Source organism: Lepisosteus platostomus, chromosome 3 (assembly GCF_059453375.1).
Source record: "Lepisosteus platostomus isolate fLepPlt1 chromosome 3, fLepPlt1.hap1, whole genome shotgun sequence".
In the NCBI taxonomy this organism is placed as follows: domain Eukaryota; kingdom Metazoa; phylum Chordata; class Actinopteri; order Semionotiformes; family Lepisosteidae; genus Lepisosteus; species Lepisosteus platostomus.
The window spans coordinates 57,531,764-57,554,706 of NC_142613.1; the positions used below are offsets into that span (position 1 = coordinate 57,531,764).

Genomic DNA, 22,943 nt, shown 5'->3' on the forward strand with positions numbered 1-22,943 from the left:
ACAATGCAGTAACAATAATACAGTTTAAGTGGGCTCCTGGCTAACCTGCATTTGAAGCCCAACTATCCATTTTGTTTCTAAAAATCGGTCTAAAATCATATTGGGAAAGTCTACATTGACTGACTTTAAATCTGGGTTTCATCAAACCCTCACCTTCTTTAGAAGGGAACCTCACATTGGGTGCTTAACAGCTTGGCAAAATACAATTCTTAACACAAGCTGGTCTTTTAAAATCTGTTTGACCATAACTGTGGCAGATATCAGTCTAGTGGCAATGGAACACAGAAAAGGAGCATTTTGGTGTTGGACACTCAGATTTTGCTAGAAACGTTCTCTTGGGCATTTCTCGGTAGGCTGGACTCAAAAAAGCTAATAATAATTTTTAAAAATTCAACTACTCTTGTGACATAGCAATGGCAAACCAAAACTAACCAAAATGCTTTAACTATGATTAATGTTCCTTGGCTCAGACTAGATGCTTCAGTATAATTGTGTTAAGCATCTTGTTCTCTACAGTATATAATGAATGGGGCCATCAAAAAAATAAATATCAGGAGCTCTTAAATCAGTTTTGACACCATGTTACCATATCAAGTGACAACTTGTAATGTATATAAACTGTAGAACAACTATTCACTTCATGGAGGGTCATGATCTGAAGATCTTTTAAGTATTTTAAAATTAAGCCTTCCACAAATTTTCAGAAACACAATACAAATAACCACAGAAAGATCTTATTCAGCTTTACAAACAAAATGTTTTGGTTTCTGTTGGTTTTGTGAAAGGGAATAGAGAATGATACTGTTTTCGACGATGTTTCGACGAGCGGGAGAATTGTTATGGGTGACGTGTTGCTGCAAGATTCGAGCTAGGCAGGTTTAAGTGTGATGAAACGTGTCATGTTTCAAATAAATTGGTCTGTCAGTTCTTGATATTTTGAAGGTTGAGAACAAAATGGTAGCTAGGCAGCCATCCTGGTTCCACACAGGAATCCCATTTCACCGTATGTCAACTATACAACTGTCACAAGAATGATAGCTATGAAGCTGGGAATTAATTGGATAAATGTTTCCTTCTAAAGAAAAATAACTTTTCTCACACACAAAATCATACAAATTAAACTTAAAAAAGTCATCCTGGAGATGACTGGTCATTGTAAATCTAAACAGTGCAGTTTAGTGCAGCAATTTGAAACCACTGCCTAAATCAAATCCATTTTAGCAAGGCAACAAACTTAGTAAATGATAGCATTTGTTGAAAAATGGGTTTATAGTTCTTTCATGATGATTAATTGTATTCAATTAGCTTCCATGTTTAACCTTTAGTGTTACTATTACTGTATGTCAATAATAAAGGATACCAAACCAGAAGTCTTACGTTTCTATTGTAGCTCGTAAACAACTGTATGAGAAGAGAAACAACCAGCCACTAGCAGGCGTGGCTGTTTGTTCCAAAAAGTTAAGAATCCAACACATCAGGTTTCTTTGGACATATAGTATGAGGTAATCTTCACAATGTTAACAGCTGACAAGAGCTTGAGATTTCGAGAACTACTTTGACCCTCCTTTCATGCCATTTTTGCATAATATTTGAACATGCTTTTTCAAACATTACTACAGCTTTTTATAGAGTGCTTAATGTTTTCAACCCATCCTTCCATGTCATAAGATTTTTTGTGTCATAATTAACAGGCCCTGAAGCACAACCTAAACATAATATACCCTAGCTTAATCAAATATTATATTTGGAATATATACAGTATATATATATTACAGTCTTCTAACATTTGCTTCATTTGCTAACATTAGGGCACAGTTCAGGGGCCTGTGGATTCATGTAAGAGTGCTAATAAAATACAATTGCAGCCATTTTTGGTGCAAATAATATTAACTTAAAAGCACTTAAGACACTTAGGTTGCTAAGCAGACTACGCATAAATGGAATTTAGTAACAGAATAGTAGAAGCATAAGGTGGTTCAGAGGTGTAGTAAAACTCTGTTTCCATACCAATTAAGGCATTTCAATGAATGAGTTATTTCAGTAGATTTGAATAGGAATAGTGCTGCAATAACATGGTCTCCTTTCTCTGTCACTGTTCAGTGACGACTGCAAGTATCTGAATAAAAATGGCTGACCTGGCACAAACATTGTCAAACTCTTGAGTGTCGCAGTCACACGCTGGGAAAGCTGCAGGAGACCTCTGGTCAACATTGGCCTGGATAGCTGTGTCAAGGTGCCAGCTTGCTGCACAATAACATGAGGCCACACGGTGCCAAGCACACTCGTGAGTCACCGAGTTTAAGGCACTGAGGGTGAGAGCTGCAGAATCACAGTCGTGACCTGGCACCCTAGTCATTTCTCTCTCTTCAGACCCTGTAATAATACCCATCCCACAAACAATATGAAGTGAACCATGAAGTAAGCCCAGCAGTTACGTCTTGGCGTCTGTATCATGGTGGGATACCATATTATTCATCAGCCATATTATTTGTTGTACCAGTTGCAACATACAAGTAAATTCATTAGGACGGGAGCTGTAGTTATCTTATTCAAGGAAATCAGCCATCCATTTTCTAATCACTTCCTCCAATCCATGGTCTTGGGGCAGCTGGCGCCCATCCTGGCAAACCATGGGCGGAGGCAGGGTACACCCTGGACAAGAAGCCAGTCCACTGCAGGGCACACACACAGATATTTCCAGGGTGAGCTTTCCCAGAAGCCAGTTGACCTACAGTACCAGTATGTTTTTAGACTGTGGGATAAAACTGAAGCACCCAGAGTAAACCTTCATAAACAGGGAGAAAACACACAAAAGCCACGCAGCTCGAACCCAGGGCCCCAACACTGCAAGGCAGCAATGCTAAGCTACCACACAGCACTGTGCTACTGTGCCGCCCCATTGAAATACTCTTCATACAATAATGCACTCATGTCCACCCACGAAAACACCTTCTGGGTGAGGCAAATTAAGCAGTTGTTATATAAACATGAGCAACAGGTTTAAAGGCCAATGATACATGATTATGATGTATATAAACTGTTATTACGTATGTACTGAACAAACTTGTTTCTGTTCTGCACAGTACTGTTGTCCTGTTTTGTTTTCTCTCTGACCCATATTTTCAAACTGACAGGATATGATGTGTTGCTCCCATGAAACTTTCTGCTTTCATAAACCCCAGTCCAGGATGCTCCACACATCACCATGAAATCAACAAGTTCTAATGAGTTGGAACAATTTCAGACATTTTTTAATAAGTAATTTAAAGATCATTTGACACCAAAATCTGAGCACTCTTCAGCTCCAAAAGGAGCTCAATTTAATTGAGGAGATTATGTGTCTAATTCATGAATAGGTCATATCTGCCCCCAGTCTTTAGAAACAGGTGACCCATAAGATGGACCGAGTTTGTAGAGCCTTTTGATGTGTAGATGGACATTCTAAATACATTTATAGCACTGGTGTGGAAGTCCAGTGGGAATGTCTGAATGCTTCAATTCAGGATGAAATCAGTTGAAAGTAGTAGCCCCCAGTAGATGTGGTATACCATAGTGGGTTAGCCTCTGGACTCACGACTGACACATTGCAAATACAAATCCCCACTCCTGGCACACCTTGAGCGAAGTATGTCCTCTAGTTCACCCAGCTGTATAAGTGGGACCCCGGTATTATTGGGGAGTAATCTCTGCAACAGACTGACATCCCATCCGTGGGGGAGTCACATGCTCTAGTCCACTTAAATTTTTGGAAGTCCTGCCCTGATGAGCTGCTGTAGCTCTGATAGAAGGTTTGTGGGAGTATGGAACAAGCAACCCAGCCATGCAGTTCAAGCCGATAATAGTAGTTAATAATTCCTTATACTTATATAGCGCTTTTTTTGGACACTCCACTCAAAGCGTTTTACAGGTAATGGGGACTCCCCTCCACCACCACCAGTGTGCAGCCCCCACCTGGATGATGTGATGGCAGCCATAGTGCGCCAGAACGCTCACCACACATCAGCTATCAGTGGGGAGAAAAGAGCGATGAAGCCAATTCATAGATGGGGATTATTAGGAGGCCGTGATTGGTAAAGGCCAATTGGAAATTTTGACCAGGATGCCGGGGTAACACCCCTACTCTTTTTGAGGAATACCTTGGGATTTTTAATGATCACAGATGTCAGGACCTTGGTTTAACGTCTCATCCGAAGGACAGCGCCTTTTTACAGTTAAGTGTCCCCATCACTATACTGGGGCATTAGGACCCACACAGACTGCAGGGTGAGTGCCCACCACAGGCCCAACTAACATCTTTTCCAGCAGCAACCTTTGATTTTCCCAGGAGGTCTCCCATCCAGGTACTGACCAGGCTCACACCTGCAGAGTTTCAGTGGGCTGCCAGTTGTGAGTTGCAGGGTGACATGGCTGCTGGTAGTCTAGTTTCTTTCAACAAACGGCAGAATTGGATTCTTGGGTTAATGAACCGCTGTCAAATGGGTTAGGTGGGCCAAATAGCCTCCTCTCATTTTTAATATTTGTATGTTCTTATGAAATAGCATTGTATGCAATCCAGATATGTAAAAAAACCTATTCGCAGTATGTGTATTTGCCCTTCTGTGTACACGGATTAAACTGTAAACTGGGAATTTCGAGAGACATTTATATGATTTACGAAACTAAATATAAGAGATCAGTTTCTCTAAAACAAGAGATACTAACCATACAGTACGTTTTCATCTATTGCCGTCTAACACGACATGCATCACTATGTTACAGTTTTCAACGTCATAGTGGAGTACGAAGAACAACACAGTAATGCGCAGCGGAGAGTAATCTTCCTGACTGTACTGTAGCGACAGCGATGGTAACGATAACGATACAGTGCTTTAACAGGCTCACCTCTGACACAGCCAGACCAAGTTTTGATCTTTATTACAAGGTGAAGGTGACAAACCAACATTTCAAATGTTTAAAAAGAGCGGGATATAACTCAGCTTTGTATTACGATACACCGCAGTCTTAAAGGAGCAATGCGGACAATCTCTAGGTCTTACATCGCTTATCCGTTGTAACGATTCGATGTCACCTTTTACAGAACCCGTCATGTACTGAATCCAATGCATTTAGTACAGGATTGATGTTGTGCTATTACGCGTTTCTGCGATGCTAAACATCAATATACCATGGACAATAGCAAAACGAGTCCAGAATGAAGTTACTCCTCGGATATGAACCTAAAGCTTTACTTACGCTTGTGACGGATTCAGTGGATTTGTTTCACCGGCTGTTCATTTGCAGGGATAGGAGCTTTGCAGGAACTGACATCTGGCGTTGTGCTGTCGCGCTTCCTGCTGTTCCGTGTCTCTATCCGGGCATTCTCAACACAGCACCGCACTGCTGCTCTCCGGGCTTCACTTACACGTTTCTGGAGCGGACGGGTGCCATCTTCTGGACCGACTGACTCAACTCACACAGTAACCATACCACGCAGTTCGAGAAAATCCTTCAGGATTGCCTAGTATCCTCATGCGTTGTCGCAGTCTTCCAGGTGAACAAACGCTGAACATTGTTTCGGATGTTTTTACGCGTCATGACATTAGACGACTCCGCTTGACTTATTTATACTGTGAGCGAGGGCATGTACTTTCAGTTTTTAGCAGCAGACTTTCTGTGCGGTACGGTGGAAAAGACAGAGGGAGAAAGGTTTTTGAAATACGGTACAATATTATTGTGTGCACTAATATTTGTATGCATCCAAACCTTATACTCACTTCTCTATAAAGCCTGTACAGTAGGTTATCTTCACAGGGGTGATTCATTCTCTATTCATAAAAAAATCTTTACAAATATGAAATAATTGACACAAGAACATATATTTCTAAAATACATCACAAATGTTGATATCATGGACAATCCATTGATCTGTATTGTCCAGTCTAAATGTTGAAAACAGTAACATTAGAGTGTATCTATGGTTGTTAAAGAAAAACACACCAAGTTGTATTTTGAGATTATTACAGAAATACCAAAGATGACCGATGTATTTTAATGCAATATTTAATAACAGGACCTATAATTATTATATAGGTATTATTTATAATATAATACCAAATGAAATGTTATCACAGCATTTAAGAATATACTTTAGGCCTACTGGAATATTGTCAGTACTGCGCATGGTACAGATGGCAAAGTCCCCTATTGCCATTAATCTGCAGGTGAGAAGGAACACTCCATAAACAACCTGAATCTGAAGGAGCAAATAGTTTTTTTCAGGATATTCCACCCATAAGTTCATTGCATGTTCATTAGAATATAGTGAAGTTTTTTTAAAAATAAACAGCTCTTAGTCACCTGAAAATAATCTTATTTGGTAAGTCTGTTTCTGTTTGTTTTCAGAGTAAAGTGTCACTGGGGGCCAAATCAGGGGAATTATGCTGGAAAATTTAGTTTTTTAAAAACCACACTCCCTGATGGCAGCCTGAAAGACTGAGCACAGTGATGCCAAATTATATTTTATGCTCACAAGTACAGAATGATATATGCAGCAGTGTGCAAAAACATCAACTACAAATACATAAAGGGAAATGAGGAGCTAAAGAGGGTTTCTCATGAAAACGTGTTAATGTTGACTGACGTTTACATCCTCAGACAATATGTGGAAACAAATAAAAAGGCAAACAAAGTACAAGTATATATACTGTATACAGTAGTTAATAGTGCAGATTTTAAATCAAGGGATGCTGTATTAAAATTGTCTAAAACACTTTTAAGGCTTGATTTAGAGTATTGTATACGATTTTGGTCACTACATTATGGAAAAGATATTGCTGCTCTGGAATCAATCCAGAAAAGAGTAACCAGTACATTTCAGGAGTTAAGGGAATGTCCTGGACTGACAGACTGAAGGAATCAAACCTTCTGAGTGCTGCACTAAGACTAGGGGGGGGGGCTGATACGTATATTCAAAATTCACAAATTAGTATGGAACAAGCTGCCCTCCCATGTTGTTTAAACCAATAATCCTACGATTAATTAACCACTAACAACAGGTAGATAGGAATGGCAACCTCTCATCTCTAACCTTTCTTATGTTCTTATGAAATAACATTGTACTTACACTATGCAGGTATTTAAACAAACCTATTCACAGTAAGTATGTGTATTTGCCCTTCTCTTTTAAATATCCAACATTTAAAAAAAAGGGTGAATTTGATCCTTGGATCAATAAACTACTAAGTATGAAGTTGGCTTGATGGGACAGATGACTTTCTCTTACTTGTAAGCTTTCTTAAGTTCTTAATTTCAAAATCAAGAAATCCATGTTTCCTCAACCCCCCCCAAATAAAAACAGTCTGCATAACCTGAACAGTTGCACAACACTATGGAAAAATTAGGAATAACATTGTTTTCAGATACCTGCAGAGATTTTGCAGTGGCACATTTCCACAGTTGTGTGAAACAAAAGTTCATAATTCTCTCCAGGAAGCTTTACTAGTGCTGGGGTTTAGCATATGATGACGTGCTTAAGAGTACACTAGTATAAAATAAAAGTTGAATTTATTTCTATAAGAAAAAAATAAATCTCTTCCGTTTCCTTTTTGCCTTCACAATAAATGGGCCAAATTAATTATGATAAGATAACATCACATTATTAGCCATTTACAATTTCTTGCATTAGGAATTTGTCTTTTCACATACCCCAGCTTGCTCTCCATGAGACACACAGGCACACAGACGGGGAGAGAGAAGCTTGGGGTCAGAGCGCAGGGTCAGCCATTTATACAGCACCCCTGGAGCAGATGGGGTTAAGGGCCTTGCTCAGGGGCCCAACAGAGTAGGATTCCTCTGCCAGCTGCGGGATTTGAACCGGCAACCTTCCAGCCACAGGCGTAGATCCTTAGCCACAGTGCCACCACTCTGCCCAAGGGAATGATGCTTCTGTATCAGAATGTGTGCTAACTGAGGGAGTGATGTTACGGTATATTTCCAGTAGTGGACAGAATTTAACCGGATGTAGGTCTGGCCTTTATCATATGTTGATTAGTATGTGGAATACATCACCCAAAGATTTTATTTTAAAAATATTATTTGTGCTGAACACTACACGTCTTGCCCGGATACATTCCTGGGCACAAAGGAATGTCCTGCGCTGAGAAGCAAAAATACCTGCATCTTCTACCAGAGATGACAATGAGGAAACCTGCTTCAAATTTTCAAAATGTTCAAATGACTGACTAAGTCAGCCCTATGGACTTCTTCAGTAGTGAAGGTGAAACACATTGGGGGTAATGCCTTTGACCTCCTTCAAGAAATGGCTGACAAAATCCTTGGATCAATTATGTACTGAAAAAACAAACACAAATATGCAAGATAGGCTGAATGGCCTTATCTCCTTTGTAACTATTCTGAAGTGGTTATGTAGAACTCTAGGACCATTAAAATTCTAAAATGTGCACACAAATACTGTCTCATTTATCAACCAACATAAGGACACAAAAGGTGTCCAAGCCATTGTTTAAGCCTTTGTTTTTTTCCTTCATTTTATAAACAGAAACACAAATCAAGAGATTAGAAAAGGACTTCAGGACTTTCATTAAATACATTGATTGTACAAATTATTCTGTGGAAAAATATACAAGTAAATACATCATCATCTTTAGTTTGTACACAGAATATCATGTTTCAGTGAAAATCAAATAGTTCTTATGAAACTTAAAGGATTACATACCACATTTTTTACAATGTCTTTTTGTAGGCCTTAAAGTTTCTGGAATAAGGACGGCATAAATGAACAATTTCATACCACGGGTGAATCATTTCTGTGTTTTTGTATGATTGAAAAGAAAGTGTCTTAAATTCTGACAGTTGCTAAGTATAGGGACATTCTATGGGAGGTCAATTGATTCCACAATAGTTTTCTTTTTTCTTTAGAACAGGTATTAAAAGATACACTTTCTACATATGTACAGATAATTCCATTTAACTGAAGTAAGAAATTCTCAGTTTTGTGACTGAAATCAGCCCTGCATTAAAAATGGCATTACAGTTCTTGGCTTCAACATGATTTCCACTTGCAATTCACATGTCTTATGGTGTACACCAAATAAAAATAAATGACAAGTTGCATGATCTTTTACATTTTCAGAATGTACACAATTATGAGTAAATTTATGTTGGGTGGTATTTACTACTTTTTTAGTTTTTGTAAGTATTATAATCATGCACTCAGCATTTGTTTCACCAAGCTCTAAAAGCTTTATACATGTTCACTTTGTGGTTAGACTGTAAAACATTCCATATTTTTTTCATAAGCCTCAGGGTTGTTACCCACATCATTCAAAGCACTGTCACCAACAGGTTTTGCCCATGGAAAACAAAATGGAAGAAGGCAGTGAACCTTGCCTTTGCAGCAGCTCTGCTAATTTCTTTCTTCTTCGAAAAGGAATAAAAGACATGCAGTATGCAGGTCTCGTAGTGAAGCCTACTCTGGTACCACAGTTTAAGGACAGCCTGATCACTGAAGATGAAAGTCATCGTCCTCTCACGGCACAGTGCAATCTGGACATTCTGCCACAGTAGTAAAGAGACGAACACAGCATAAATTAAGGTTTACATTATGTCACTCTGCACCATGGAGGTCTCGTCAGGGGGGATTCTGAAGCTACTGAAACCCTGTGTTCTGGGTATTTTCCAGGATTTCTTCATATAACCAGCTCTGTGCAAACTCCTCTGAATGCTCCATAGCTTCAAAGAGTTTCTTATATTCCTCTGGATACAAATGGCCTGTGACAATGTCCTCTGGCAATTCCATCTGCAATAGCAACTTCTGTCCAGTCCCAGGGCTCCAGGAGCTGCAAAAAAAAGACGTTTGATTAGGTGGGTAACATATTTCCATGCAGCTAAGCCTGTAGAACAAAATGTGGAAAATGAAGGTAGTCTTCCTAAATCCCCTTGCTGGATTTTGGATTCAAAAAGTCCTAACACTCCAGTAACTGGTTCTATGTAACAAGGTTATAAACACATCCAAAGGTATCCAACACATCTCACAGAAGACACATGACTGGTTCACTCCAACCTGCTGTCTTGTGTGTTTTAGTCTGACAGAATGCACCAGAGAAGCCAAGTGAAGTGCATCTCCATGTTGTTTATTACTCTCATGGACAATACATAAGAAGAGAAATGAAAAGGAACATGAAGTTTACAGGTGTATGCAAAATGCAAAGGCAGAGTAAGGAGCCACATCACTATCCACTCTGATATGTTTAGTGCATACATCAACACAACTACATATGTATTGTTTCTGAAAGTATGTATGTTATTACTTAATAATAACACAATATGTGGTAATTTCTTTATTCATGTTGTAACTGAACCTATTTCAGTCATTTCCAGCCTTATGACAGATATTCACTACCGTATTAGTAGAAGCTTATCCCCGTTTTAGAGTAATGTCTTTGAGAGAAATAGTGCCCATTATAACCACTTGTGCATGTGGAGGCTTCAGAGCTTCAAGCATCTCCATGTATCTGTACTGAGACACCCTGCTTTAGCCTCGCTACATAAGACAGAGCTCAGCACTTTCACGATAACACCCACTGCCACAGAAAGTGCTCTGGCATTAAGATATATATCGATAAGAAAACAACTAAAGTGAAGTTTTGGATTGTGCCTTTTCATACATGTCAAATTATTAACAAAAATCACATCTATCCTGATCTATATCACTACCACCCATTGGGAAACATTTCAGTCAGGCAGCTTAAAACTTGCTTTAACATCCAAAATCTGCACTGCACTTACTTCAGCCTGTCAACCAGCTTTGCTTTGCGTTTGGCCAGACACTGCTTGATCATCATCACGAGAGTGGCCCCGGTGGAGGTGGTCAGGGTATCCGTGAACAGGTCTCTGCGCGGGGTCATCCTCACCAGGCACAAGTGATCATTTGTCAGCTGGTTATTGGGAATAAAAGTCACTGCTGTAACAGGGCAACTGGAATGATGATGCACAGTCTCGTAACGAGGGACGAATAATCAGAAGCTTTTGGGGATAACTGTGTGCACGTAACTGTGATAATTATGCACTTCATTAGGTTAAAGGTGTCAATATTTTAGCAGGTAAAATAAAACCTGTAAAATTAAAAAATGAGCAGCCCCCAGCACCTTCCACAGTTGGTGGTGACCTATACCTTTGCAGTAGAAAAGAAAGAAAAAACTGACACTATCAGGTGCAAAGAAGGACTTACAGAGCTTCTTGGTATCGCAAGTCCACCATGCTTAGATGTGGTAACAAAAGAAGACCAAGGTTCCTACAAGTAAAAGTGAAATACAATGAATGGTTTGTTGAGCCACAGAATGGTTTTGATTATACCTAATTCAAAGGAACTTCCGTTTAATACATTTACTCATACAAATATGAATGTGTGTTTACTCCTTGCTGTTTTCAAATATCTCATTTTTAACGGAAGACGCAATACTCTGCAAATTGTTGCAAAAGGAAATCTCAGCCTGTTTGTCAACTCAAAATAAATTTTGTTCTGCAAAAGAAAGATTGATTTTCAACAGCTAAAAATTATCCTGTAAAGTCAAAATGACTGGGGATCCTCCTGTCAGAATCATCTTTAGAATGAATAAATACTCCTATGGTCACTGATCACATAGAGACCAATTAAAAGAGACACAAAGTGTCTTACAAAATCCATTTGCTAACTGTTTGAAGTGTCTTACAGCCTTGCCTGTAGTTCTAGTGGGGATCTAGGCTGTGGCGTTTGTATAAAGTATAAAGAAACCATTCTGCTGTAAGATGTGTTTTCCTATCTGCTTTACTGAGATTGTCCACTAGTGAGCTATAAAAACATGGCTTACTTTGTGCAGAAGTTGGATGTCACAAGCCATCTGCCAAAGACAACCTAAAGCTAGATAGTTCTTCATGTCTCCAGGAGAGGCAACCATTTTCTAAATTAAATAACACAAAAGAAAAAAACAACGAAAGATAAATCCTTTCATTCTGCCACAGTTCTGAAAAAGCAAATTCTATAATTTAGGACATGACACTTATGAGATACAGTAATGCATCTCATTTTCCTTATACACCATTCTGCCTGAAGTATGCCATAAATGACCATAAAAATATTTTTTTTATGAGTATCAACATTTTCAACACCTTATGTTCCTTGTTTGGATAGATAAAAAATGCAGAATCAAACTTGATCTGATTACTGATAAAAAACATTCTAAATTAGTCATAATTTGTTTTAGAATACCTTGTTTTCCCACCATAAAACACCAGAATGCAAAACCTAAATATCACCTTACATCAGAGCCATGAGGAAAGTGATGAAGAGCAAAAGACAAATGGTAGCTTTCTTGACAGAAATGTCTCATACTCTCAATTCTGCTTCTTGTTTCACCTAACTTTACCTTTGCATCCTTGTATCCTTTGTACACTTTGCCTTCGGATTAATCGCAGGCAACACACGAGCAGGCTGTTGAGAAACGGTTAATGTGCCCCCAATGCAAAAGCCCTCCTGCGAGTGCACACCCACCGTGTATTCCTTCTCACTGATGAACATGATCAGCTCCACCCTGCCAAAGCGGAACACCGAGAGGCGCTCGTACAGGGCGTAGATGAGCTTCCACAGCATGCTCCTCTCATTCCTCTGGGCGAAAATCCCAACCACTTTGACGGGCACATCTACAAAACAAAACATCGGGGTTCCAAAGGCAACTATGACCTTTTCCACCAGCACAGAATCGGTTTGGTTTTCAATTGCACACGTTTGTTTTTTTCTAGCCTTGATTTTTATGGTTCCTTGACAGCAGAAGATGGCATCCTTCCGAAAATGAAAGTCGTTTTAAATACAGAGGTTCAGGTAGGTAGCTGCGTCAGCATCACAGGCTGCAAGGGAACAGGTAAAGGTTTTCTTTTGCTTTTAGCATGAAATAAAGAGAAGAAATGGTGTGTATCTTTTCAGCATAGAATAAGCTTTTACCTGCTCATTTTAATTACAGCGTATAAATAAACAAATACAGAAATAATGTGAAAACTACTCCAGAATTCCTCCGCCTCCAGCATCAATTATATGCACATTGTAAAATAAAAATCATGTCTAGGTACAAATACCTAGATCCTAGAAAGTTAGTTTTGAAACTAATCACTCATCACTACATCATTCATTTTCAGTTACACGATGGCAAACCACACCTGCAGTCCAAGGAACCTGGGAGATGCCTAGGTCATTGAAGAGTTTCTCCGAATACATAGCTGGTGGCTTCATGGAGCCCTGGCCGATAGGATCAAGCTTGAAGAAGTCACAGTGCACCACCTCCAGCTGCCCATCCAAACTGTTTTCCAGGGCCTGCACACACGGCACTTGTTACCCCTCAGACATAATCTGCACACTTATATGTTTTAAATAAACTTTAAAAGAATGGTTTAACACCTAGTATCAGCTCTTAAAAACAGAATTTCTATTTTGATAAAAATCATTCATCAATTTCCCAACCACTTTATGCAATGCAGGGAGTCAGAGCCTATCCCAGCAGACAAAGGGTGCAAGGCAGGATACACCCCAGCACATTAGTTTCGCCTTCTGCCTCCGAGTGCTGGGACCCTGGGGTAAATTCCCGAGGTGTTATCTGTGTGGAGATTATATGTTCTCCCCACGTTTATGTGGGTTTCCTCGAGGTGGTCCGGTTTCCCCCCCACAGACCAAAGACATACTACTGGTGGGTTAACTGGCATCTGGGCAAACTGTCCCCGGTGAGCGTGCGTGTGTGCGTCAGTGTAACCCCTGCAACAGACTGGTGTCACTACCAAGGTGCATCCTGCCTTAAGCCCGCTGCTTGCTGGGATGGGCTCTGGCTCCCATGTGACTTTGTATTAGATAAAACTGTTAGAAAACAGACAGAACGATGATTGAATATTATTCAGTGCGTCAACTTTAAAAACAATTTTTGGCTACAAATGGTAGTAAAGTAGAAACTGGGACTGTCGTACTGTCAACTCATAATAAAATAAGAAACCCTTTCAATTCCTGTAAGAGCATTTAGTTATCTGATTTGAGTCCTGCAATGAAGGACTTATTAACTACTTTATAGTTATACATGCTTCCCCTGATGAAAACAGCAGCAGAAATACAGAGAAACACCTCAGGAGACACACTTAATTCAGTGATTAGATTCCTTCTGCTGATAATGTTCAGCAGGGGTGGAATCTTTACCTGCAGGTCTGGAAGAAATTGCTTATCACTTTCAAGAGCGATCACTCTCTGTGCTCCAGAGTTGAGCAACGTTCGGGTTAGGACTCCAGGGCCTAAACACACAAAGAAACAAAGAAAAACCTTCCAGGAGCAGCAGACAGGAAGAGCTTCAGAAACAAAAATAATTACGGCATACTACGTTACAGAATGCAACCAAGTCAAACACCAATAAGAGAAAAAATTTCTTTGTAAGACAGACTAAAACTACCTAAATACAGACACAACACAGACCTAAATCTACAAAAAATCCCATCTAGACAAAAAAAAAAGGAGTCTGATAATGGTTCCTTTGTAGTGCAGCCTTTTCCTTCTCATCGTCAAATGCTAGATCGAAAGACACACTTAGACCTACCAGGGTTGCATTCAAAGAGGACAGCTCTGCTATCGGCCAGGTCACCCTCCAGCTCGTCGGCCACCAGCCGGGCCAGTGCAGGGTCCACGATGAACCGGCGGAGCGTGCGGCAAGCCAGCGCTTTCTTCGTGTGCTCCTCTACCTCGCCCACGTCCAGGAAGTCGTATCTCGACAGCGGCCTGCACTGGCCCTTCGAGGAGAGGGCCACGGCGGACAGGTTTCTCTGCGTCAGGCTGTGGCAGTGGGAGGGTTTCTCGGGCTGTGGCTGAGCCTGTGGCTTCAGTGTCCCTCCAGCGAAGGGGGCGGCATCGATGGAGTAGGCCCGCACCACCGGAGAGGGCCCCCAGAGCTGTCCTTGGCGCATCTGACCGCGAGCGGCCCGCATGGCCCACACCACAAGCCTGTAACTCTGCGTGGCCATGACAGCTGAGTGAAGGAATAAAAAAAAAAACGTACTCAGCATCTCAACGGGTCAGCAAAATGTTTTTGCAACAGTATTTCTATCTTATAGTATCGATGGTGTAAAGTTATTTAATTGTTAACCTTATACTCAGAATCCCCGGTGCCATAATACACCTGTGGTTTGTTATGCATTCATTTCACACATGTTTTTTTTAAACATATTATTGCGCTTAACTCTCATTTTACAGATTTTCAATGATTCATGCCAAAACAACCAAACTCCAGAAACCACCTCTGCCTGAAGAAACTCCACATGACTGTGCCAATGAACCCAGGGCACAAGTGCAGTGAGGCTACAGTGCTAACCCCTGTGCCGCCACAGATATAAAATGATATAAAACCTAAAAAAAAAATCCATCAGGTGAGCTACAGCGTGAAACAAGTCTTAAAAGTGAAATTAAATAAAAAAGGATTCGCAAAGAAAACAACAGTAACAGGAACAGTGTTGTGTTCAACACCTTTCACCACCCACCACTAACAACAGTCCTGCCTTCACCTTTTACCCAGAAATTGATTAACATTAACAAACACTTAGGTTAAAAATGCTTAGTACAGCTACAGAAATATGTTACAAACTGTGTAAAATTGTTTTAAGAGTTTAGACTTCTGGTTGGGAGAGAAAACCCATGTGAACACGAGGAGAACATACCTACTCCATGCAGACAGCACCCCAGGAACTGAACCCAGGGCCCCAGAGCTGCGAGGCAGCTATTTTAACCTCTATGTCAACAAACTGGCCCTTCTTAAATATTCATTCACAATTCATCTTCAAGTCAAACAAAATAGAACAAATACAAAAAACATACAAAAATGGAAGCTCACGAAAAAGGTGAAAGGGGAGCTAATTTAACTTTGAAAACAATTTGTGCTTTTAGAAGAGAGGGGAAAAATATATATTTTTCATTCTAAAAGGAACCCAAAGTACTTGACATATAGGAAGAAACCCGCTTCACCCACCACTGAAGAGCAGCACTCACCTGGCCGTTGCGCGGCTACTGCTCTGCCCCCGCGGCCCCACCACAACCCCACAGCAGGTGGAGGTGGAAAAGTGAAAACTGCTTCACACGCTGAATTACCGCGAAAATTTAGGAAGTCTGGACTGTGCAAGAACAGCAAGACAGCAATGTAAACACCATTTAACACCCCGATTCCTGCCAACAGTGTCATGATTCGTATGTTTAAAGAACAAGTAGGCAAGACCTCTGCATAACGTCTCCCTAAAAATAACGGCACCTAGACTATACTGGTTACATTAGGTTGTGGAAATCCTACTTGATTGCAGAATAACAGGGTGAAGGCTGGAAAAAAATGTTACTTTTGAGTTCGAGATTTGTAAAAGACGCCAACCTTATACTCGTTCGTTGGCTTGGATAGTTTATAAAATTGCCTGATTAGTTAGCTCCTGTGTGCTGAGTTCAAATGAAAAATGTATCTGCTAATTTAAATGACCAGATGAAACAATTCACACAACCACATGGCGCAGAGCACTCTCGACTCCTCCTGTGCACTATATTTTCCATTTCCTCAATAGCATACTATATTTTCAAGAACTACCGTGTAAAACACCTCGATTTTCTAGTGGAGACCGAGTATTGGTGTGGTTATGAATTTTGTGACAAAATTCTGTTGATCGTACTCGGTTTTAAAGACGCAACTAAAACTGAGAACCAACTTGTGATGTAACGTTTTCAGTAGCGAATACAGTACTGCTGTCTTGGTTCAGGACCATACTACGACAAGACATGAGACAAATTAAAATTTCTACTGAATTTTCACTTATATGCACACAAAATGTGTAAACACGATACCTTACCCGGTTTTGTCGCGCCTAGATTTCCCCTCCTCCACGTTTTCTCACAGAAAGCATGGATACAGTGCTACGATGTCCTAAACCACCAAACGGTGACATTGAGCAAGCATGAAGCTCAACTCTCGCCGTGTTACACAGATGTCGAAACTGTGAGTCAATGCAGGCGACGAGTACAGGGGCTTTATGGGTATTGTAGTTTTTTTTGAGTCCCACACAATTAGGGAACGAAGTGTGCAGAAACCACACCACCAACGCAAAAACTGCGCAAATCAGAAAGATACGTCTTCTGTATTATTATTATTCGAGGTGAATGTCATTGTCTCCCAGGGTATGCTAAGTGAATTTTAAAAGTTCAAAGCCACCCACACGACAAGTTAGGGAATTTAAGAAAAACAAGCACGCAAAAATGAGCATACATCAATTTATACAGACATTTTCACTGGATTAGCATCAGACTATAAAGTCTGCCTGAGCTTTAGCAATAATGTACAGTAATTTCGTTCATTGGCAGTCTTTGACAGAAGAAATCGCTCTTACGGATTAAAAAAAAATACCCCGTTCACGTGACAATGTCTGCTCCCTGTGCGGCCTCACAGCGGCTCGCGAAAGTTTATTCCTGCACGAGCTTTAGGCACCGGTTCGCTCTTCTCTCCAATCGGTGCGGCTCGCGCGGTCATGGCGCGGAGACTCGAGCGGTTCTGCAGCCCAGGAAAGGGCCACGGGCTCCGGGCGCTCGCCCCGCTCAGGCCCGGGGAGCTGCTGTACACGGCCGAGCCCTTCGCCTGCACGGTTTCCACGAGAGGAAGAGGGTCCACCTGCGAGAGCTGCTTTTCCAGGTAATGCATACAAATACCACTCCGCACCTTAGAAGTAATGCTTTTTTTCCCCCCAAATAAGAATGCGTTTTTATTTGATTTGGATGCGGATGGAGTGGAGTAAAAGTCGTATTTGGGAAATGGTGCCAATCTGTTTTTTTAATGCTGCAGATCTTTTTTGCGCGTTGCATCCACATTGCCTGCGATACATTGTTATTTACTTTATTCTTTATCTTATCTTATTCCCATCCAGCTTTATTCTCACAATTATTTCTCGAATTATTTACGATTATCTTAATGAAATGTTATTCAATTGTATTTAGAAAAGTAGGTAATGATGAAAGTTGTATTTTCCACTGAGGGATACGTGTGCTGTCACCGGAGCGCAATTCGAATAGTGGACTGTGAACAAGAATTATGAAGTATGAAGATGCTGGTTACGGAGTTATTGGACGAGCAATATGCTACGTTATTACAACGTTTAACTGAATCATATACTGTACTGTACGAATTTCATTAGGTTTCAGACAAAGGTCTTGTTGTTTCTGATGCATTACAACTTTGTAATGTACAGCTTTTAAATCTTAGGCGCTACATCATTGTCCAGTTGTCGCCACCAAATGGTTATAATTTGCGATGCGAGTGGCTCTCTGAGATGACTATAAACGAGCTGAGCATTGCTTGTGTTGTGGAATTAGAAGATTATGCTGCCCTGCTCTAGTGAAAGCGCATCTTGTCACGGTGATGTGTTAAACACAAAATAGCACATAACGATCTTAGACGTCGGATTTTTTATTGTAAATTAAACCATCCCGTATTTAAAGGGTTACTGGGCAATTGCGTTGCTCTTCCACAAATTATCAGCATAAAAAAGGCAACTGTTTTAAGTTGGGTTAACGTGAATAAAAAATGTTTGTGGTCTAAATGTTCACTAGCTGGATGTACAACATAGTGGGTAAATCTTCCAAAAGGTCTACAGTACAGTCAGTGAATTAACCAGTTAATTTCACTTGGTTCTTACTTCACCTACAATACTTTTCACTTGCCAGAGACGTGATAAACTGTGTAATTAGGCAGTTGTTTTAAGCAATCTTTTTCGCTTTTGGGTAGGACTGATAGCCATGTGTCTGGGATCCTGCCGCCCACCTGTGTGTGTGAGAATCTGGGGGCTTGTGCAGGTACAGGACAGCCGGTTTTAGGAGTGTGTGCCTTCTAAACTAATTTTTGCGGTCATTTTGTTTTTTTTTTCGTGGAAAAAACGCCGGTTTGCAAATACTGGAGTTGTCTAAAGTTTTTACGAAAAACTGGGAAGATGGTAATAATAATGTAGATATGAAACGTGCGTTATTTTTTTCTGCCTTTTATTCCTAAGAAAGACACAAACTGCTTCCTGACGTGAACGTCAATGGGGAATCTTCCACACTGCTCCGGCGGGGGAGATGGGATTAGCTTTGCGCTAGCAGCAGGGATTCTTTTCTTCTGCTTTCTTTGAAACGCAAGAGGTGCAGAGGTGCCCGTTCAGAGCTGTAGTACTGTGTGAGCGGCCGTGACAGCCGATGGAACGAGCTTTCGCGCTCGCTCACCAGTTAGGCTGCCGTGAGCTGCACTGGCCGGCGGAGGGAGCTCTTGGCTTCCCAGCCTGAGCGTCTCCCGGACCAGGTCCTGGCGCCTTGCCTGGGCCGGGGGCTGAAGGCGACGATCTGGCTCGCCATCGCTGACGAGACCAAGGTCGCCTCAGCCACCGAGAGGCCCCGGGTGGAGGTCCCAGCTGAGAACCTCCAGCGGGCCGGCGCTACCCCCCCCGAGGGCCTACTGGAGCAGAGTGGAGATAAAGGTGCTGGCCGGCCTGGGCTATCTGGAGGAACAGGGGTCAGCGCTGCCAGAAACATGTGTGGCAGGTAGAAGCGATTCATGGTAATTTCTGAGGCCGTTCAGTTTAAGGGTCCTTTTTTGTATTTATTTCAGAGCATGTATTACTATTGCTCTATTACCCAATAGGGCATGTATTGGTATGCTTAATAATATCTGTCTTGGAAATCCCACTTTAACTGTACAGGCTTTTAGAGTTGTATCCAATTCTTAAAGGGTTGTTTCTGGGCAAAAAAGGACACCCTTAGCTCATATGCTGTCGTACTGTATGATAGTGTGGTCAGTGGCCAGTGTTAAAAACAATGTAATATAATGTTGGCTTTGCAGTCACTTATGCTAAAATCAGATAAGCATGGTTGAAATGTATAGTTTCTACAACGTGTTCCTGCACATACTGTTTTGTGTTTGGAGCTGTTACAGATTACCGGACATGCTTGTAAAAGATATTCATGTTATAATGACGGGTCTCTCTGTTCAGCCTCTGAGTATGTGATTGTACACTGCCAGTCACAATATGCTGTAATGGCTTTTGGCTTTCATTTCTTACAGGGCTGTGTAGCTTCACAAAATTGTAGCCTTCACTGTGAATTTCCTAAGTATAGTTAACAATGCAGTGTTGTGTTCTTTAGTTGAAGTTGATCAACAAAGACTTCTTTTTTTTGCCTGTAATCCCTCTTCTTGGTATATAAAAGAGCCAGATTCCTTCAGAATATGAACATGCGGGCTCTTGAGAGGCACAGCCAGAAAAGGATATTGCTCAGAATGGCAGACGAGACCTGGGTTGTCACAAGCTGTGACCTGGGTTTCCCATGAAGTAGTGCTTGGCAGAGCTCTGTTCCACTTTAGGTATTAGTCATCCAGAGCTCCTCTGCTGTTTGGGGAAAATGGCTGTTCCTGGGACTTACTGAATGCCTACAAGCCTACAGGTGAGAGACGGGCTTGTCCTCCATCTGGGGAGTTACAGAAGTTTAAGCACTGCAGAGCCTGTCGTCTCTTGATAACTAAAGTTTCTGATAGATGGGTGTGTTGTGGGAGCACCCCTTTATTCTTCCTGTGTAGTATAACAGGAGTTGTAGCTCCTGTAAACCCTGACTTTTAGAACTATCTGTGATTTCAGGTTTGGCGGGAATGTAATAATTCAAAATCACTACTGTAAGCACTCTTGCTTATTATATGGCATTGCAAAAAGAAACATTTTGCATCCACTCGATTGACTGGCTGATGAATGTGTATATATTTCTGAAGTCTGATTTAGGGGGAAGTCTGTTCAGCAATGTCACAGTTGAAATAGAGCCTGCACTTTCGTGAAACATGTGACATGGAGCCATCCTAACAGACACCTGTCCTCCTGTGTTTGTCCATAGATCAGTCCCTGGAAGCACAGACCTCCTCGGAAGACAGGATACTTTAAGGATGTGGTAAAAGAGGAGGTGGATGCTTCATCTCTATCTGAATACAGTCTCTGAACCTCTTAAACTAAATGCTCTAGGCTTTGGCTTGGAGTCGAAAGGAGTTTTTCCTATCACGGATCCAGCCTGGGTGTCTCCTTTCCCAGTAGCACCAGCCCCCTGAAACGGCACCAGGATCAACTGAAGCGAAAAAGTCAGCTGGCTATTCCGAGCCTCTTTATTGCACAATAGAGGCTGCTGCCACAGCTATTGCAGGATATGAGCATCTGAGCCCTTCAACTGCATTTGGCACAATGAGGCACCTGTCCCTGTTAGTCAAGGCAGCCAGAACAGATTATGCAGATCTTCTACCACTTCTGGCCGAGCCCTGTCCTCCAGAAGGGACGACTCTTCCGTGTGTGTGGCAGGATCATCCTCGACTGCGTCAGGAGTTCGCTCTGCTGTTTTTGAGATGGTGTCCAAGATGCTGCCTTGGGCTGAATGGAGTCCAGGCCTGTGTTGATCGTGCGACAGACTGCACGTTGATGCTCCATCGGGATCTGATCCGGACCCCTGTCCTGTTGGAGAGAATGGTGACGGCTCTGGAGAACAGGGAAGGGTTTTCATCCTCCTCCAGGGACGCATTCCCAGACAAACGCACTTCCAGACACCAGTAACCCTTCCCAGTGGTCTCAGACAGATCTGAAGCCTCTCCTCTGCAACATGAGGAGAAGGGAAAAAGTGCCTCTCTTGAAATCCTATCGGTGACTATTGGCAAAAAAAATGGAGTTCCCCAAAACCCAGTGTTAATAGGGTTTATTTAAGCTTTTCTAGTGTGGATAAGGCTGTTGTGCCATTGAGGCAGACAGATGAACTGCAATATTGAGCTTAAAAACTGCAAAATGATTTCAAACGGGTGTAATCAATTCCAGAGATAAATGGATTTCCAAATTCATTGCTGACCATGTGTTTTGGAAGGCAGGACAATGATGGACAGTGAAGGTTTTTGTCGTTTTTCTGCTATATTAACATGTGAAGGCTGACCTCTATAATACTGTAATTTCAACATCTTCATCTTCTGCTGTTTGTTCGGGGGTCCATGCGAATCTTAAATCTTTGTTGCTTTGCTTTGTGTTAACTTTGGAAACGCCTCTGTTAAATGCCCGACAGCAGGTTTGGTCAAACCATTCATTTGCAAGTTTCATGCAGCCTCCGTCTAGCTCAGGTGTGTCAGATGGCGAAATGCTGGGTGACTCATGCTGCTCTGCTCAAGAAAGGAAATAGAAATCGTAAATAGTATAGGTGATAGCTATATCCTTCTGTAAAAATATACTGAGTGCTCAATTTCTTTTGTGCAGAACTTGTGCAAGTCTGAAGGATTTATTCAGGTTTTTAAATGCAAATATTAAACAAATATGAGTCAAGTAGTCTTGAAGGCTTTTGGTAAAAACAATACACACTGTCTAAATGAAATAAATTAAGAAATTACCGTACATGCTGTGATGGACTGGCTCCCTGTCGGGGGTGTACCCTGCCTTGTGCTTGTTTCTTGTCAGGATAGGCACTCCGTCACAACCCTGTGTTGGTTAAAGCAGTTAGCGGTAAAGTGGATGGGTGGATTATCAGCTACTGTATGACCTCCCTGAGCATTACCGCAATGCTGGCAGCACTGGGGCACAACCCCACAGCAGTATATGCAGGGGCTGTGCTGTGATGACCCCTTTGCCTTCCCCATGAGTTCTGCCTCTCTTCCTCTGCAGCTGCAGCCTGCTGGCAAAGGTTAACTGATTACAGGTGGCTTGAGCAGTGCAATAGTCAGCCTAATGCTCAGCACGACTTCTGCCAAGCCTGGCAGTGCAGAAGGGTATTAATAAATGAACAAAACTCCACTGCTCCACTGCTTTTTCAAGGCAGCAATTCAGATTTGTTCTTGCCTACAGCAGATGAATTTATCCCTGAGCCGTCAACATGTTATCCCCAAATGGTCTCTGAGTATTCAGGTCAT

The 22,943-nt window shown here is 41.5% G+C and overlaps 3 protein-coding genes and 2 long non-coding RNA genes across 6 annotated transcripts in view; 2 read left to right on the plus strand and 3 right to left on the minus strand.

Moving 5' to 3' along the window:
• Positions 1-5,384, minus strand: part of cnsta (consortin, connexin sorting protein a) — a 50,405-nt gene extending 45,021 nt beyond the window's left edge. For both annotated transcript variants that reach the window (XM_088626171.1, XM_088626170.1), the window contains exon 1: positions 5,233-5,384. The gene's annotated coding sequence lies outside the window, so the exon portion shown is untranslated. The remainder of the gene's footprint in view (positions 1-5,232) is intronic.
• Positions 5,385-5,390: 6 nt separating this feature from the next.
• LOC148675137 (uncharacterized) lies at positions 5,391-13,286 on the plus strand. The gene is made up of 3 exons (XR_015935450.1): positions 5,391-5,530; positions 12,775-12,853; positions 13,165-13,286. It is a non-coding gene; the product is annotated as an uncharacterized LOC148675137 (long non-coding RNA).
• tfb2m (transcription factor B2, mitochondrial) lies at positions 8,554-17,028 on the minus strand. Its single transcript, XM_088626172.1, has 9 exons — positions 16,870-17,028; positions 14,595-15,020; positions 14,204-14,295; positions 13,186-13,339; positions 12,527-12,675; positions 11,847-11,936; positions 11,228-11,290; positions 10,786-10,934; positions 8,554-9,836 (listed from the first exon to the last, which is right to left on the minus strand). Exons 2-9 carry the CDS (start codon positions 15,013-15,015, stop codon positions 9,647-9,649), a joined length of 1,308 nt encoding a protein of 435 aa, XP_088482298.1. The 5' UTR covers positions 15,016-15,020; positions 16,870-17,028; the 3' UTR covers positions 8,554-9,646.
• A 422-nt stretch (positions 17,029-17,450) lies between these two features.
• Positions 17,451-22,943, plus strand: part of smyd3 (SET and MYND domain containing 3) — a 345,837-nt gene continuing 340,344 nt past the window's right edge. The window contains exon 1 of the mRNA XM_088626174.1: positions 17,451-17,702. Within this exon, the coding sequence (XP_088482300.1) occupies positions 17,542-17,702 (161 nt within the window). The 5' untranslated portion in view covers positions 17,451-17,541. The remainder of the gene's footprint in view (positions 17,703-22,943) is intronic.
• Positions 21,462-22,808, minus strand: LOC148675140 (uncharacterized). The gene is made up of 2 exons (XR_015935449.1): positions 22,433-22,808; positions 21,462-22,202 (listed from the first exon to the last, which is right to left on the minus strand). It is a non-coding gene; the product is annotated as an uncharacterized LOC148675140 (long non-coding RNA).